The following is a 17,639-nucleotide window of genomic DNA, read 5'->3' as shown; positions in this document are numbered from 1 at the left end:
TATTGTGAGGATCAAATGAAGAAGTATTTGTAAAGTGTTTAATGTTAGATATTATTGTTTTTACTACTACCACCACCACCACCACCACCACCATCACCGCTACTACTACCCCTATTACTACTACCACTATGTTTCCTTCTAACTCAAACTCTGTGTCCTATTTTGTTTTGAACATTTGGCTAACATCAATCTTCTGAAGTAGAATTACGATGACTAAAACCCTTTGACATTCTCGGGCCTGAGACCTCAGACACTTTGACATACAGTATAATGCAGAAGACTGCCTCATTGTCCCAGTCCACATCAGAGAATATAAATGATCAGAGAATGGAATTTAGAAAATCAGACCCTGGGAATTGCCTTGCCCTGTCACAAAGAGGTCTTGCCAAAACACCATAAAGGCAATTTGAGGAAATACCAGCCTAGAAGCTGGTTATCTACTTGTTTTTAATATAGTACCTTCAGGTAGTCTCAGATGAAGAGAAAGGTTGATTCCCTTGTTAGGGCAATTGGTAGTAATGACTCATCCTAGGGGCAGCTAGGTGGTGCCATAGGGCACAGAGTGTTGGACTTGGAGTCAGGAAGACTCATCTTTATGAGTTCAAACCTGGTCTCAGACACTTACTACTTCTGTGACCCTTGCCAAGTCACTTAACTCTATTTGCCTCAGTTTCCTCATCTGGAAAATTAGCTGGAAAAGGAAATGGCAAGTCACTTCAGTATCTCTGCCAGGAAATGACTGAAAAAAAAGACCAAAACTGAAGCTGTCATCTTGCTCCCCCAGTTCTATTACCCTGCCTCCCTTACTGTAGATTAAGTTACTGATATGCAGTGACCTAGCTATCTCCAATAGCTTGGTCCTCACTCCGTACCCATAAGTCTATTCCCTGGTATGGTCACAGGATCAGAAAATGTATAAATGGAAGAGACCTTAGAATCATCTGGTCCAACATACTCATTTCTCATCTGAGGAAATCAGGGCGCAGAATCACAAAAATAAAAAGTAGCAGTGCCAGAATTCAAACTTGAATCTTTTAACTCAAAGTCCTAGACTTATCTTTACTCATTCCATCATATTGACTCTTGGTTTTTTTCCCTCACTGGAATTCAGACTTAATTCTCTCATCAAACTGTTATAAAAGGCAGGCCAATGTAGTTGAGACAACACTACTAGAACTATACTTGTTATATCCCAAGTTTAAAAAAGTCTTTTATGAGTTATTTCTGCTGTGGTTTTTTGGTGTGTTTCTGGAGAGGCCCAATGACGTTACGGGGTGATGGTTTGACTTGCATGTGAATTGGATTTAGGTGAGGCAAGGTTGCACAAAGTTGTCAGTCCCACTCTCTCCTCCAGAGTCATCAAAGTCCAGTGGCAAGACAAAAGTTGGGATGACTGATGATGGCCCAGATGCAGTGGATGATCTTCGCATCTTCAATGTCTAACCAAGCTCTAAACATTCTACAGCACTTGCTTCAGTCTTCTTCATGACCACTAGAACAAATTGTTCTCATCTGCCCATTCTATCGGGAAGTCTTTCTATGGTAAAATGAATCCCAAGGTTCATGACAATTGAAACACAAACATTTGGAACACAATTCATTCATATGTAGGGAGCTGCCTGCATGAAGAACGTTACTGTATAATGTAGTTGCTTTGAATCTAGATAATCTCTAGCACTTAGCATGGTACCTTGCACATAATAAGTGCTTAAATCAATGCTTGTTGACTGTTGACTGACTTTAAGATACCATAAGGCAGTGGTTTCCATTACACCTACAAGCTAAGCAATGAAAGCCAAAAAATGCATCAGTGTTTTAGGAAAATCCTAAAATTCACATCTCAGAGACCAGACCTTCTTGGAAGTGAAGAGGATAAACTGGAAAAGCCAGTATAAAAGCTTCCCACTGGCATTTCCACCCACCTGAGGATCAGAAGAAAATGAGCTAAAGGGTCCATGTGTTTTCCCTAGTGACTAATCCCTCTGTCTCTAGACTGGCTTATTTATTCAGTCAGCTTCATAAAGAAGGAAGAGTGGGGGTACTTAGTGAAGGGATTTTAGGAAACAGTTGGGTAAACACATTCATCTTAATTTTAAGATCATGGCTTTTGAGCTGGAAGGAATCTTAGAGATCATGTCATTCAACCCCCTCATTTTGTAAATAAGGCAACTCAACTCTGACATTCACTTCCCATAAGTACACTAAAGGTATTTTCCTTCTGAGATCACTTCCCAGCTTGTCCATGGACTTTTAAAACATTCTTACAATTTAAATCCCTAAAGAACAATCGAGACATTGGATATAGGACTACTGCCTCATTTTACAGGCTGCTAGATAACATGGCTCAGGGAACAGACTGTGGGGCCTGACGTCAGGAAGCTTCATCTTCCTGAGTTCAAATATATTTTCAGACACTTACTAGCTCTGTGACTTTGGGCAAATCACTTCATTTTGTTTGCCTCAGTTTCTGCATCTGTAAAATGAGCTGGAGAACAGAATGGAAAACCACTTTAGCTTCTTTGCAAGAAAACTCCAGATGGGATTGCAAAGAGTCAGATGTGATTAAAATGACTGAAAAACAACAAAAGGTAAAACAGAACACTTAGCCCAGAGTTAGGAAAAATTGAACTCAAATCTAGACTCATATACCTTGTAACTGTGTGACCCTAGGCAGGTCACTTCCCTCCTGTCTCCATTTCTTTAGTTATAAAATGGGGATAGTTATAGTACTTATCTCCTAGGACTATTGTGAGTATCCAATGTGATAATATCTGTAAAGTGTTTAGCATATGCATGGCACATAGTAGGTGCTTAATCAGTGTTTGGTTCCTTTTTCCCTTCTTTTTAAATCTAAGAAGGCCATCTTAAAGACCCATTTCTTTACAGATCACCTTGCTTTCTATACTCCACATGGTGGTGAGATAACTCTCTTTGATAATTAATATTTCAAAGTAGTTACAAATAAAGCTGAGTGGTCTTTTTTTTTACTGAATATTTATGTAGTAAAAGGAATTGACATGGATCATTGGTTGTCCATTGGACATGTGTTGGGACATGTGAGATCAATGACAATTATCTTTGAAGAACTCTTTCCTTCTTTTCTCACATGCCCCTCCAGGTGTCTATCTTGTGTCCCATTCTCAATGGGTCTTGATCCCATCTGGCTTTCAAGAACTGCAGAATCACAGATTCACAGAATCTGGAAGTTGGAAAAGAACTTCAAGGTCATTTACTCCAAGAAGTACATCTTACAACTGGAGAAATGAAGCTCATAGAGGTGAACATGGGGCTAATAAATGGGGGAGTCAAAGCTAGTCTTCCCCTATTCCTACTCCAATGGGCTTTTCACTGCATCATGTTTCCCTGATAAAGGATTAGTTAATAATGTTGTCAGTTACTAACCTTCCTAGGAGGGCATTTGAGCCTTAATAGGAGACTTTTAGATGTTGAACAAGTCTTTGAAACCTAAAGAAGATCTCTCTGATGCTGGTGTTTAAGTCACTGTAACCAGTGAGCATAGAAATGTTTTGGTCTTCTCTTATGCGCTCCTCTATTCAACTGCTCATTGCTTTAGTGGCTTATTACCTACTGGATTAAATAGAAACTCATCATCCTTCCTTTCTAGTCTTAGATTTTGCTCCTATCCAAATATTCTACAAGCAAGCCACACTTTTCTACTTGTAGTTTCTCTAACATGAATCTCTACTTGCCATCTGCATTCCTTTATATCAGTTGTCCCTATCTCTGAAATTGTCTACCCCCTTGCCTCTGTTTCCTTGGTTTTCTTCAAGACTCAGCTCCAATCCCACCTTGTGCAAGAGGCCTTTCCTAGTCTTCCTGGTGACTGCCTTCCCCTCAGAGTGTATCTTCCATCTGCTCTCCATTAAGTATATGCCTATTTATTGTTAGAATGGTATCTCACATCAGAATGGCATTTTCTGTGGGGCAGGGACAAGTTTTGCACTTTTGCTTTCCCTGGCAATTAGCACAGTACCCGGCACATAGTAAGTCCTTAATAAATGTTTGTTGATTGCTTATGTGTATATTTCTAAGGCCCTTTGAGCTCAGACGTATTTCATTCATGGTTTCTATGTTCTGCATACTCATGAAATTGACCTGTTGTTAGTGAATATTCTCCAGAGTACCAGAAAATACAAACATATACTAGAACGGGTGTGTGAAAGCACACACGGAGGCATAAACACACAGAGTACAATGCTTCAATAATCCATTCCCTTGGTTAAACTAAGTCATACATAACGTGACAGGGGGATGCTTTTTTTCTTCTCATAATTCTTCTGAACCCCATGGAAATGTTACTTCTCCACCCACCAATGAACCATTTTTAGTGCCTGGGTTGTGACAACAACCAATGAATAATGATGGCTAGCATGTTACTAGAAACACAATTTCCTTTAAATCAGGGAGAACAGCAGTCAGTACTGTTGAGTAAAATCCACCTCCCTGTCATTATATCATAAACAAGATGATTAGCACTTGGGTGGGAAACATTTGGTGGCAAATTGCAAATGCTCAAATCGTCTTTCTGTTGCTTGGTTACCAAGTAAGCCAAATTCTCCAAGGATTTATCTTTAAACCTGTGTTTCAGCAAAGCCTAGAATGCCTTCTTCCTTCCTCCCTGCCCCTCCAAAGCCTAATCCACCTTCAAGATTTAGCTCAAGGTGTCATGTCTGGAACATCTCTCCTGGAAACTTGTTCGATGACAACATGTTCATCAACTTCTCCCTTTTCAGATCCCACTCATGTTGGGTCTCCTGTGCACACAAAATGCTGCATGATTTCCTCATCCTTTCTACAAGCTACTTTTTACTTCCTGACTAGGATGTAAGCACCTAAGATGTTTTTTTTTTCTAGTACACCTTATTATAATTAATTGATAACATAATTATGTAGAGGCAACACAACACAGTTGATAGAGGGTTGGCCTTGGAATCAGGACAACAAGGTTCAAGTTCTGTTTCTGATACTTCCTATCAATGAGTCCATGGTAAAGTTGCTCAACATTTTAGTGCCCCCAGAAAAACCACTGAAATATTGGTGGGGAACCTGTGGCCTTGAGGCTGCATGTGGCTCTCTAAGTCCTCAAGTGAGGCCCTTTGACTGAATCCAAGTTCTGTGAAGTTTGGAGTCAATCAAAAGGCTGCACTTGAGGACATAGATGGTCACTTGTGATCTTGAGGCCACAGGTTCCCACCCCTAGACTAAAACATACAATAAAAGACAATAGCAACAGTTAGCATTTATACAGCATTTTAAGGTTTGCAGAGTGCTCCACAAATATTCTTTCATTCTATCACAATAACTTTGGGAGGTGGATGCTCATATTATTCTCATTTAACAGATGAGGAAACTGAGGTAGAGGTTAAACGACTTGCCCAGGGACAGATGACTAGTAAATATCTAAATCAGGATTTCAATTTGAGTGATTCTGGGGGCAGCCAGGTGGTGCAGTGGATAGACTGCCAGACCTAGTATCAGGAAGACTCATCTTTTTTAATTCAAATCTAACTTCAGACACTGACTAGCTGTGTGATCCTGGGCCAAGTCCCTTACCCCTGTTTGCCTCAGTTTCCTCATCTGTAAAATGAAGTGGAGAAAGGAATGGAAAACTACTCCAGTATCTTTGCCAAGAAAACTCTAAATGAGGTCACAAAAAATCAGACATGACTGAAATGACTCAACAACCTTCTGATTATAAGTCCAGCAAAATATCTATCCACTGTACTACCTAGTGGCCTGCTTCAGTTGCATCCTCCAGCATCAGCTGAAGAAATTTTCATACTGAGATTTCCTCACACGAATGAAATCAGATTCACTTTACTTCTTCCCCCTGCCCCCAAAATCACAAATAATATTTCAGATTTATGTAGCACTTTCACACTTTATAAGCTACTTTTCTTACAACAATGCTTTGAGCTAGGTAATACAAATATAATTATCTCAAAGGTGTTCTATAGCTTCTAGAGGACTATTACTGCTATTAATTAAAAACTATTGATAAGTTACTTATGGTTACAAAGCAGTTTCATGTACATTATCTCATTTGATCCTTACAACAACTACTTAAGGTAAGTAATAAGGGAATTACTAACCCTTAAAAGGAGGTGGAGCAAGGGCAAGCAAAGTAGGATCTTTTGCTCTTTTTGTTTTAGTATAATCAAGAAGTCTAATACCTCTGTTTGTTCCAGGATCCATGGCCATTTAGATTGTAAGGCCAAGGATCCTGGAAGCGTAGAGTGATGGCAAGCAAAATAGGATCTTTTGTTATTTTTTGTTTTAGAATAATCAAGTGCCTCTGATTGAATCTTGTCTTTATCAATCAAGAGTCTTTACTAGAAGTACAGAAAAAGAGTTTCTTTAACTAGAAACAATGTATGAATTTGTATTGTTAATGTGATTAAAGATCTTCCCCACCCATTAATGGGCCTGCCTATTAAGGCGAGTTTGATTAGGGAAGATTTGTGGGAAGGCCTAAGCCTTTTGTTAATGAGGTATTGGTTTTCAAGGGTTGTGATGCCCTCTAGCTCTAAAAAAGGTATAAATTCTCTGAGTTGAGGTTTCACTTTGGGGGCTTACTGACTGGAAGTGTTTGTTTGGCCACTTGAGGACTCTGGGAAGCTGCTAAAGGAGCTCCCTGGCTTTGAAAACCCAGATGTCAGTGCTTCCCTCTCTGGTAACTATGGTCAGACAGTTGGACTGTCTGTTGAATCACGGTCAGGCAGAGGAAGCCATGTCTGTTGATCTTTAATTTCTCTGTATTTTCTTTGAAGTTCAGGGTGCTGACTCCCCTGAACTGGGTGAATAATATATGTGCTTGATTAAAGTGGTTGTTAACCCCTTAAAAGTTGCCTTTCTTTTATGAATGCAGATCTAAGAACCTGTGATAGCAGGCCCCCCTGTGTAGGTTGCGGGGTTTACTGATATAGGTGGTTCAGTGAGTAGAGTTCTGGGTCTGGATACAGGAAGATATGAATTCAAGTCCAGCCTTTACTTACTGGCTGTGTGACCATGGGCCACTGTCTGCCTCAGTTTCCTCAACTGTAAAATGGAGATAATAACAGCATCAACCTCCCAGGAGTGTTGTGAGAATCAAATGAGATATCTGTAAAGCAATTAGTAGTGTGTCTGGCACATAGTAGGTGTCATAAACAGGCTAGTACCCTTCCCTATTTTATAGCTAAAGACAGCGAAGTCCATTTGACTAGTAAGTGACAGGATAATAACTTAAATCCAGGTATTCCAGCTTAGAGTATAGTCTTCTTTCCACCATACCATACTGTCTCTCAAGTAAGGAGAAAAATGACCCAAGTGTAGGTATAGGAATCCTATGCCAAAACCATTAGTTCAGTCCTGTCCAGCCAACCCTGCTAAGTGGAGCTTCAGGATAATTTTTATCGCCTTAGGGACAGGTGCCAGGGCTGGGAGAGGATTTATTCTCCACAACCTAAATATCAAGTGGGTGGGGAAAAATTTCCTGTGGATGCTAAGACTGTGAAAAAAGGAAAGACTTTCTCCTGAGGGACTTTGCTTATTTGGATGGCTTAATTAAAAAGCTGGAAAAGTCCTAGGCACTGACCTGTCTTCCTAAAGACTAAAGAAGCAGCCCTGGCAGTCAGAGCCAGGGATGACAGATGGCAGCAGTCCAGAGGTGATAGGGAAGTCCAGTAGCAGACAACAGCAGCATCAGCTAGTGGCAGCACCTGAGAACAAGGTGACTGGAGCAGCAGACCACAGTGAGGAATCCAGCTCAATATTAGCAGAGAGAGTCTTGCTGGGTGCTGCTGTGACACAACCCTAAGATCATGAATGATCTTGGGATAACAGCCCCCTTTGCTTTGGCAGTATGAAAAAATCTATGGCATATCAGGCCTTTTTATCTACTTTCTTTTATCATTTGCCTCATTATTCTAGCTTAAAGTCTTTTTCCTCAAATGAATTTATTTTCTAACTTGGTCTGGTAGTCAATCAATAAACATTTATCAAAAACCTGCTATGTGCCAGGCACTGTGCTAAGCATTGGAGACAAACAAAAGAGGTGACAGTTTCTGCTCTCAAAGGGCTTACAGTCTAATGGAGGAGACGACATGGAAACAAATATCTACAGAGCAAGCTGCAGACAGACTAAACAGGAAATACTCAAAAGAGCTCAGGCACTGGAATTAAGAGGGGCTGGGGAAAGGCTTCCTGTAGGACTTTATCTGAGACATAAGGAAAGAAAGGTTGGTAGTTGGAGGGGTGAAGAGGAGAATTCTAGGCATCTTAAATACCCAGTGATGCATCAATTCAAAGACACAAGAATCTGAACAGATGACTTCTGTAATACTATGTACCAGGATACAGCTAAACTGGTTGTTCATTTGTGTCCAACTTTTTGTGATCCCATGGACCTTAGCATACCAATACTGTCCATTAGGTTTTCTTGGAAAAGATACCGCAGTAGTTTGCCATTTCCTTCTTCAGTGGATTAAGGCAAACAGAAATTAAGTGACTTGCCCAGGGTCACACAACTAGTGAGTGTCTGAAGCCACATTTGAACTCTTAGAGTCTTCTTGACTCTAGGCTCAGTGAACTATCTACTAGTCGTTTGGGAGAGAGCCACAAAGAGAGGATCTCAGGCTATGTTTATGGGACTAATACCCAACAGAGAATGCCAGCTGTGGTGCTCTAGAAGGAGAGCAAGATTTGGAGTCATAGAATCTGGGTTCGAATCTGAACTCTGTCACTTTTACTATCTGTATTACCTTGGGCAAAGTAATTTAGGCCTGCTTAATCATTTGCAAAATTAGGGGTGAGCTTAGATGATCTCTAAGGTCTCTTCTGGCCCTAAGTCTATGATCTAAAATGAACTGAATTGAAAGTTCAGGCACAGAACTATAGCTAGGAGGATGGGGATAGTGGATCAGGATTAGACTTGTGATTTCAAGGGGAAAAGAAACTCCCAGATGAGGAAACTCTCTTTACTAGAGGGAGCTATTAGATCTTTTCAACCTATAGTCTTGGACAGTTGCCTGGAGCACTGAGAGGTTAGGTAACTTGCCCAGGGCCACATAGGCAACCATTCAGTCAGTCAGTCAATATTTATTAAGTGCCTACTATGTTTCAGGCACCGTGCTAAGCTGTTGTTGTGTTTGTTCTTCCTTCTTGAAGATGACCATGACATCAAGATGATGACATAACTTGCATTGGGGCTGCAAAGAAACCAAGAAGATAGCCTCTGCTCTCAAGGACCTCATCATGGTACTGGGGTGGGGAAGAACAACTTGCAAATGACTATGTACAAATAAGCTCTATACAGGGTAAACTGGAAATAGTCAGAGGTGGGGTATGAAACCATTTCCTCTGGACTTAAAGGCTGGTCCTCTATTCACTACAATATGACATCTCTCATAGCCTAGGACCCTTGTAAAATTCTAGGTGATATTTTTCCAATTTAAATCCCCATCAAGGTCATCCAGACCTATTTAAACACCTAGGTCTGTTTCAGATTTTACAAGGTTCTGAAGTAAGAAGATGAAATAGTTCCTGCCCTCAAGAAGCTCACTCAGTTGGAGAATTATGATTAGTCAAAGGGAAATAACAAGAATGCATAAAGATGGTGACAGCAATAGATAAACAGGAATACAGCAGTCACATTCTTAGTTTCACTTGTGACTCACAGTATGACCTTGAATAAAGGGGATAACAACACCACCTACATACCTCTGAGGGATGTTGTGCTGATGACTCATTGCCAATAATGATGATTTGTGTAATACTCTATTCTATATTTCAAAAGACTTTACAAAGATTAGAACTTGACATAGAATTATAGAATTGCAGAGGTGTAAAGGATTTCAGAGATCTTCCAGTCTGATCCCTCTGGGAAGCTTGACATTGCAATACATCATCCCCAGCAAATGATCATCTAGTTGGCTTGAGTATAATCTGTGACGAGAGAACTAACTAGTTACAAGGCAGCCCTTCCTATAACTTTCTGACAGCCCCAGTAGACATTAAGCATTTCCCAATAAGCTGAAATTTGCTTATGTGAAACTTCCCCTTTTTGGTTCTAATTGTTGCTAATAGCAAGAAAACCAAATTTACTCTCTCTTCTATTTGTGGTGAATGGAAAGACCAGGCTGTTCATTCAACAGAAGGAATGCTAGGATTCTAGAATCTCAGAGTTCAAAGCTACCTCAATGACTATGTAGTCCCCTATTTCCATGAACAAGAATGCCCTCTATAACATACCTGACTATGGTCATTTCTACTTTTGGTGGAAGATTGAGAAGCCACATCTCCCACATCAGCCCTTTTCACTTTTGGAGAGGTAACTCCAATGGTTCAAAAGTTTTTCCTTAAATCAATAATTCACACCTGTCTCACTGTGGCTTCTAGGAAAGTTGCTGCTAATTCTTTCCTCTGAGGTCAAGTAGAACAAGACTAACCTCTTTTGTTCCCATGTGACTACCCTTCAAATACCTGAAGAGTTTTATCATGTGACCCCTAGGTTTTCTCATTTCCAGGCTAAGTGTGTGCAGGCCCTTCATTCCTTATATGGCAGAGAGATCAAAGCCATTCAGCAAACTACTTATCATCTTCTGGAGATTTTCCACTTTATCCGAGTTCATCCTAAAACTGTGCGACCTAGAATGATACCTCAAATATGGATTGAGAAGAATTTTGTTTTCTTTTTTTGACACCACTCCTTTTTTATCATAACCTTATTAGCTGTTTGGGCTACTGGATCACACTGGATCATTGACTTCCGCTATTGGAATCTTTTTTCAGAAGAGTCATTTGTCTAACCACACTCACTCATTTAGATAACAATTCATATTTACATGCTTTTTTAATGTTTAAAAAAGGAATTCATTCACCAAGTAATACAAATATTATTTCCTCATGTTTCAGATGAAGAAACCAAGACTTTACCTAATTTGCCCAAGGTCACAAAGTCACTAAGTGTCTGAAATGAGATCTGAGCTAAGGTTTTGTAGTTCATGCTTTCTACCATGTTATGCTGCAACCGTTGTAATCATAAAGCTTATTTTTAAACCCACATGTACTATCTTGCACTTAACCTTATTAAATTTCACTTATAAGAATGCACATAGTAATCACTTATTAAATGCTTTACAAAGGAACCAATTCTTTTGATTGCTGACTGCTGAATAACTTGCTATTACTAGGTTTTGCCAGGCCTAGAGGCCTGTGGGCTACCCGAGTCTTCCCTTACCTCTATCGGAGGTCTTCGGTTGGCCAAACCGGATGCTCGTATGAGAGAAAGGACGTTCCAGAGTCGAACAAGGGTTGAGCTTTATTTCAGGGTCTAGTTACAAGTGCAGGGGAATTATTCCTTAGGAGGGAGTGAAGAATCTCCCAAGGAGGCAAAGATCTTACAATAAGAGATTGGAAGTAGAAGTATAAGTGGGGAGAGAGGGGGAGGGGAGAGAAGAAAGAGGGAAAGTAGAGCCTTGTGTCCTGTCCGCTCCGCGCCCCTCCGCCCAAGAGAACTTTCAGGCTTTCCTGATCCTACTTAAACTCTCCAGCAACATAGTTTGCATCTGAATACCGTGCTGTTAGATAACAATAGTGTGCCCAGATCCGGGACAATCTCGAGGGCGGGGAGAGCTCTCTCCCATCACGTTTCTCACGGGAAGAGGTGGAAATACACGAGATAGCTCGGTTCACCTCGATTCCCAGTCGTTTCCTGGGGGGTCTCGTGAGAACTCTAAGATTTAGAAGCTCCCACCTTTACCCGCCCGAGACTGTCCACCTGGAATTGAGCTTCCATCCCCAGCAAGGTTTAGATCAATAGTCTAGCCTGTCAAGACCTTTATGTATCATATATCTTTCATCTATCCTTCCCAGATTTGTGTTATCTGAAAAATTTATTATGTTACTTATGCCTTGATCTAAGAAATGAATAAGAATGTTAAATGACATAGACCCAAGCAGAAACACCAGAAGAAAAGACAATATGATGATGACGACAGGAGTATCATATGAACTAGCATTTGGCCCTTTTCAGTTTGCAAAGTGCCTTATAAATATTGTGTTTCTCTTCAAGAAACCCTAGCTATTTCCCTCCACGGTGACATTGCACCATTGGACCAGTTTAGAATCACCTCAACTACTATTCTCCATCTTTTCTACCCCGATAGCATGTAAGACTTTGACAAATGGCTTGCTAAAGTCTAGGTACCGTAAACTATATATAGAGTATTTTCTGGCTATACCAGTTTAGTAACTTTCAAAAAAGGAAATGAGGTTAGCAGGGAATAAGCTGTTCTTGGTAACCACTCCATGGATTGTGATCATAACTTCCTTTAATAGTTCTTCCCTAACTATTACTTTAATAATACATTCTAGAATTTTTTCTTTTACAGGATTCAAAACCAAATTCATTGGTCTCTAGCTTTTCAGTGGAGCTCTCTTAGCTTTTCTTTGAAAACTGGGAAAACATTTGGGTTTCTGAAGTCCTGAGCCTCCCCTTCTTCAAAAATTCATTGACAGAAGAGTCTATCATCATAGCTTTAAGTTATTTCAGGACCCACAGGTATAGGACTTCTTGGCCTAATCATGTGAACACATCAAGGGAAGTTATGTGTTTTTTCTTATCATCTTGCTTCTGTATCTGTTAGATTTTAAGCGATGCGTCCACAATAACACGGCAGCTGTGAGGCTAGAATTAATCATCTTATTTTCCCTTTGAATCTGAAATACAGGTGTTCTTCATCAGCTGTATTAGATTTATTATTAAAAGGTAACATGTAAATAATCCTTTTTTTCCAAATCTATTTTAAATGTACCTAAAGGTGCTTGTTCCTTAAAATACTCCCATTATAAATCTTTTGTGAAAACAAGGAATCTTTAACCTAGGCTTTCCTATCTCAGATTCATTTGAAGTAAAGCACATTCATATGATGATTAGTGCATGAAAATAGAAATCATAATGTTGCTTCTATTTGATATCTGCAGGACTTGCTAGTCTCAAATGTGCTTAATTCAATTTAATTCAATAAGCACTTTTGAGCCATGTGTCATTAAATGTCCTAGGAGTTAGGGCTACAAAGAAGAAAAATAAATGACCCTTTTCCTTAAGATTGTTGGATTCAAGGAAACAATAGAGACTGACAAACTTATACAACACATATAAGTATATGAACATATACATACAGAGTAATAGAAAATATGTTTTTGCTGTTGGACACCAAATAAGGTTTCCCGTAAGAGTGACACCTGAGGTATGCTTTGAATGAAGCTAGGAATTCTATAAGGCGGGGAGGTAAGGAAGAAGAATATTAGAAGCTGGGGGCAAGCAGCCTGTACAAAAGCATTGAGGTGGGGGATTGATGATCAGAGATAAAGAACAGGAAGTGGGTCAATTTGGTGAGTATATAGAATTGTGAGGGGGAATAATGTAAGATCAGTTTGGATTGATAGGTGGCTATCTTAGTGAATTTTAATGTGGAACACTGGAATTTGTGTTTCATGTTAGAGGGAGCCAATGAAGATTCTTCAGAGGAGGAGTGACTCATAAAATGAATGAGTTGAAGCAGATGACCTCTACAGTTTCTTAGAGCTCAAAATCCAGTGATAAAGGCAGTCTAGCTGGCAGGAAAGTGGAGTATGGGAATAAGGCTGCCAAGGTGGACATACTGTGGAGGTGTCTTGTTTGTATTTTTATTGTATAAGTGATAGGGAGTCACAGAGGGTTTTTGAGCAGGCTAATGATGTGCTTATTAGAGAGATTACTTTTGGCAAGCAGCTAAGTGAAGGATGGTGCAAGCATTTAGATGGATAGGACCTGAAAACATCAGACACACTCCCATCAACCATTCCATGAAATAACATTAGGTAAAGAGGAGGTATAAGATTTTTCTGAAAAGTGGAAAAGGTTTGCAATGAGAGGAGAATTTGGGAAGATCAAGACAAGTTCTTTGTTTTAACATGGGGGAAATTGGAGGAACACTTCAGGAAAGGCGTTTTTCTTATCTCGAGATTTAATTGATGACCTTCAGGAAACATGAGGATTTGCTTCATTAGGACAACTCAGTGGGAACATATTTCACAAAAACGTGTCCAGTAAAATTAAGCAGACCCTGCTCATCACATACCTGCTACACAACCACTGCCGGGGCAAAGCAGTCCCAGTGGAAACTTCATGGTTTGAGCAAATGAAGACAAAAACCAAAGAGAGACACTTTGTGCAACTTTATTCTGAACACATAACAAAAGATGGATGTTTTTTAATGCCATCCATTCAACTCTGCATTGGAATAATAACATTTCTATACCACTTTACAAAGGAATTTCACATGTGCCACTTAATTTGAGAATAATTACAGCATCCTAAGTTGGGTACTGTGATCCCAAGATATGGTATCCAGTTTGATTCTGAGGAAATTGAAAGCTTGACCTTGAACCTAGGTCTGTCTCTTCTCTACTTCCTTCCCTTCCACTTCTCTCTTTCTCCTTCCCTCTCTATCCCCTTCTACCCCCTCCTCCCTTCATCTTGCTTCTCTGTCTTTCTCTACATCTCTCCTTTTTGTCCCTCTTTCCATACTAGTGTTCTTTTCGTTAAACAAAGCTGCCAGTACACTGGGGTCTGTTAATATTTCCCACTGTGCTCTTTGTAACAGCCCTATGACTTGAAGTACCTACAAGCTTAGAATCTATCTTGTATTGGGTGATGTGCAGAAAGTAATTGTTCTTGACAGCTTATAGGAGTTTCTCTTGATACTTCATTGACTGAATAAACATGATAGTGGTGACGGTGGCAGTAGTGGTAGTAAAAGGGGAATCATGTTTGATGGGGATAGAATCCCAGAATTGGGAGCCTAGAGATGCTTTTTGGGTCATCTTATCTGATACTACTCTCTATGAATCCCTACTTTGACATCTCTAAAAGGGGGTTATCCCACTTTTACTTAAATACCTCCAGTAATGGTAGACTCAAAGCATGCCAAAGTAACCCTTCTTATTTTTACACACCTCTGATTGTTTAGAAATTCTTCATATTGAGCTGCTGATATCTGCCCCTTTGGAAGTGTGCCTTGGAGTTACATAGAAAAGGTCATCCTCCTATCTGGCAACTCATTTCCCAGTTGAAGACACCAATGCCTCTCCAAACCAGAACTATAATGAGTGAATCAAAAGTTCTTTGTGGGCAGAGGCTGTCTTCATTTTTGTATTTGTATTCTCAGAGCATACTGAGAATATACTAGGTGCCTAATAAATGCATGGAATTGAATTGTATTGGGGTAAGGCAACTGAAGTTTCATCTCAGAGTGCTGATATTTAGAAGGTACAAATGCATAACCTATGAACTCATTCCTCTTGAAGCTCGTAAGTCCTCTAATAACTAAATCTTCACTGTTCAATTGGATTTGTTTTCATTTTTTGTATTATTTGTAATGTTGATTTAAAGGTAGATTTTATGCTGCTTGCTCCAGAAGCATTTTGCTTGCGCTGGGTGGGAGGATGTCCCAATCCCTTCAACTATGCTTTATTGGACATACTTCAGCTTATCAATATCCTTAAAATAAGGTGTCCGGAATGAAAACAATATTCAACAGACAACCTAAATAGTATACAGTGCAGAAGTTACAGTTCTTCTCATATCTAGACATGACTACTAAGGTCATCTAAGATTGTATTTTTTGGGGGGGGGGCAGTTAGGTCAACCACTAGCATCTATTGAATTGCAGTGAAATAAAGCCTCTAAGTCTTAAATAGCATGAAGCCCCCTCTCCCTCATGTTGTACTGATTTTTTTCCCTTAAGTACAGAACTTTATATTTATCACTATTAAATTTTAGATCATTTTTCATTGCCCCTTACTGTAGCCAAAGTTTTTTGAAACCTGATTCTGTCATCTGTCAGAATATCTTTCCCTTACAACTTTACATCACCAACAAATTTGATGCACATGTCATCCAGGTCTTCATTCAGGCAGCTGAACATCTGGTTAATTATTGTCAGGCAGAGCAGCTGGGCACAAATTATGCTAAAAATAAAATCATATTTGACTGGTATTTTTCTCCACTTTAAGTGAGCAACAATACTAATGAATCCCATCAAAGTATTCATTCATTCAAGTAACTGAGGGTTAATTCTCCATCATCCTCATAGGCTCATCAGAATAGGTTTATTTATTTATTTTTTTTGGAGAGGGACTGAGGGAAGAGAGTATTGATCAGTTGAACCTAAGGCTGATAACTCTTTCTTCTTTTTAATACTTCTGAAGAGTCATGATTTCATCAGTATAGTTAGCTCATTCAGCAACACAGATCCCAACTCCACCATAGTAGACAGATTTTATGAGCAGCTGCAGCCAAAGCAATTCACTTGATGATGGACCTCTCTCTACTTAGCTAGGCTACTTTTGGTCAATTGACACCCAGTTCATAAGGGAACCTATATCTAAAGACATTTCAAGCTTGCTCAGGTATATCAGAGTTTATTTTCCACTGGGTACAAACTCAGGAAATCACAGTCACTTTGTACAATGGTGAGTCACCAGAATAAGACATTAATGGAGGGAAGCTGATGTCAAGGAGCACATACACCTCAAACATCCTTATTTCCTTCCATAACCCTTTGTGGATTAATCATTTATGAATTTCTCTAGCCATCCTTTGAATCTATTTTTATTTTAAATCTCTACTACCTCTTTCAGGTAATGAGTTTTTAAAGTTCACTATCCTCTGTATACAAGATTTCCTTTAATTTGTCCTTAAATTACTTCCCTAAAGCTTCAAAAAACAGTCCTTGGTTCTGATATTCTGAGATCTAATTCCATTTTCATCCAATTCATGTCTTTGTTGTTTTTGTTAACTTTTATCTAATAATTCAGTTCAATTTGGCAGTCAATTATAATGGCCAGCCCCTCTTCTATACACTTGGGGGAGATCTAATTCAGATCAATTCAAAAAGTATTTATTAAGCACTAGGCATAGGGTTAAAAACACAAAACAAAAAGAGTTGCTGTTTTCAGGGGGCTTATATTCTATTGTGAGGGTAGCTAGGTGATGCAGTGGGCATGGAGTCAAAAAGACTCATTTTCCTGAATTCAAATCTGGCCTTGGACACTTATCACCTCTGTGACCCTGGGCAAATCATTTAACCCTCTTGGCCTCAGTTTCCTCATCTGTAAAATGAGCTGGAAAAGGAAATGTCTAACTACTACAGTATCTTTGCCAAGAAAACCCAAATAGGGTCATGGAGAGCTGGATATGACTAAAATGACTGAATGATATTCTATTGTATCCTGGTGGGCTCATCAGGATATTGCTGTTTGGGAGACAACTGTGGGAGGGGAATCTAATTGGCTGGATGAAGTGATATTTCTCAGTGTCATTGCTGTGGTTATTCCTTCCACTTACACAGATCCCAACCCCTCCACACCCTGCATGATCTTCAGGAGGTGCTGGAACTGAGCTACAGATGTAACATAGTGGTCACACCTAGAGCCTTTCTAGATTGGTTACATGCCATGTTCAAATGAGCCCTGGACTTGAAAGTAAGTGAGCTGAGATGGAATTCCAACTGGGTTTCTTACTAGCTGTGAGATGTTGAGAAAATTATTTCCCCTCTCTAGGCCCCAGTTTTTTAATCTGAGAAGTAGCATTG

The 17,639-nt window shown here is 39.6% G+C and overlaps 1 protein-coding gene across 14 annotated transcripts in view; it reads right to left on the bottom strand.

The window, feature by feature from the left end:
- DLG2 (discs large MAGUK scaffold protein 2) overlaps positions 1 to 17,639 on the bottom strand; it is a 1,590,913-nt gene that overhangs the window by 130,959 nt on the left and 1,442,315 nt on the right. The window contains exon 14 of one of the 14 annotated variants that reach the window (XM_072610685.1): positions 14,206 to 16,014. The exons of the other annotated variants lie outside the window; for them this stretch is intronic. Coding sequence (XP_072466786.1) covers positions 15,903 to 16,014 — 112 coding nt within the window. The 3' untranslated portion in view covers positions 14,206 to 15,902. Of the gene's footprint in view, positions 1 to 14,205; positions 16,015 to 17,639 lie in introns of those variants that run through there. 14 annotated transcript variants of the gene reach the window in all.

The sequence above is a fragment of the Notamacropus eugenii genome, chromosome 5, assembly GCF_028372415.1.
Source record: "Notamacropus eugenii isolate mMacEug1 chromosome 5, mMacEug1.pri_v2, whole genome shotgun sequence".
NCBI classification, from domain to species: Eukaryota; Metazoa; Chordata; class Mammalia; order Diprotodontia; family Macropodidae; genus Notamacropus; species Notamacropus eugenii.
The sequence above is the reverse complement of the archived record's forward strand: the minus strand, read 5'-3'. Positions and strand labels throughout refer to the sequence as shown.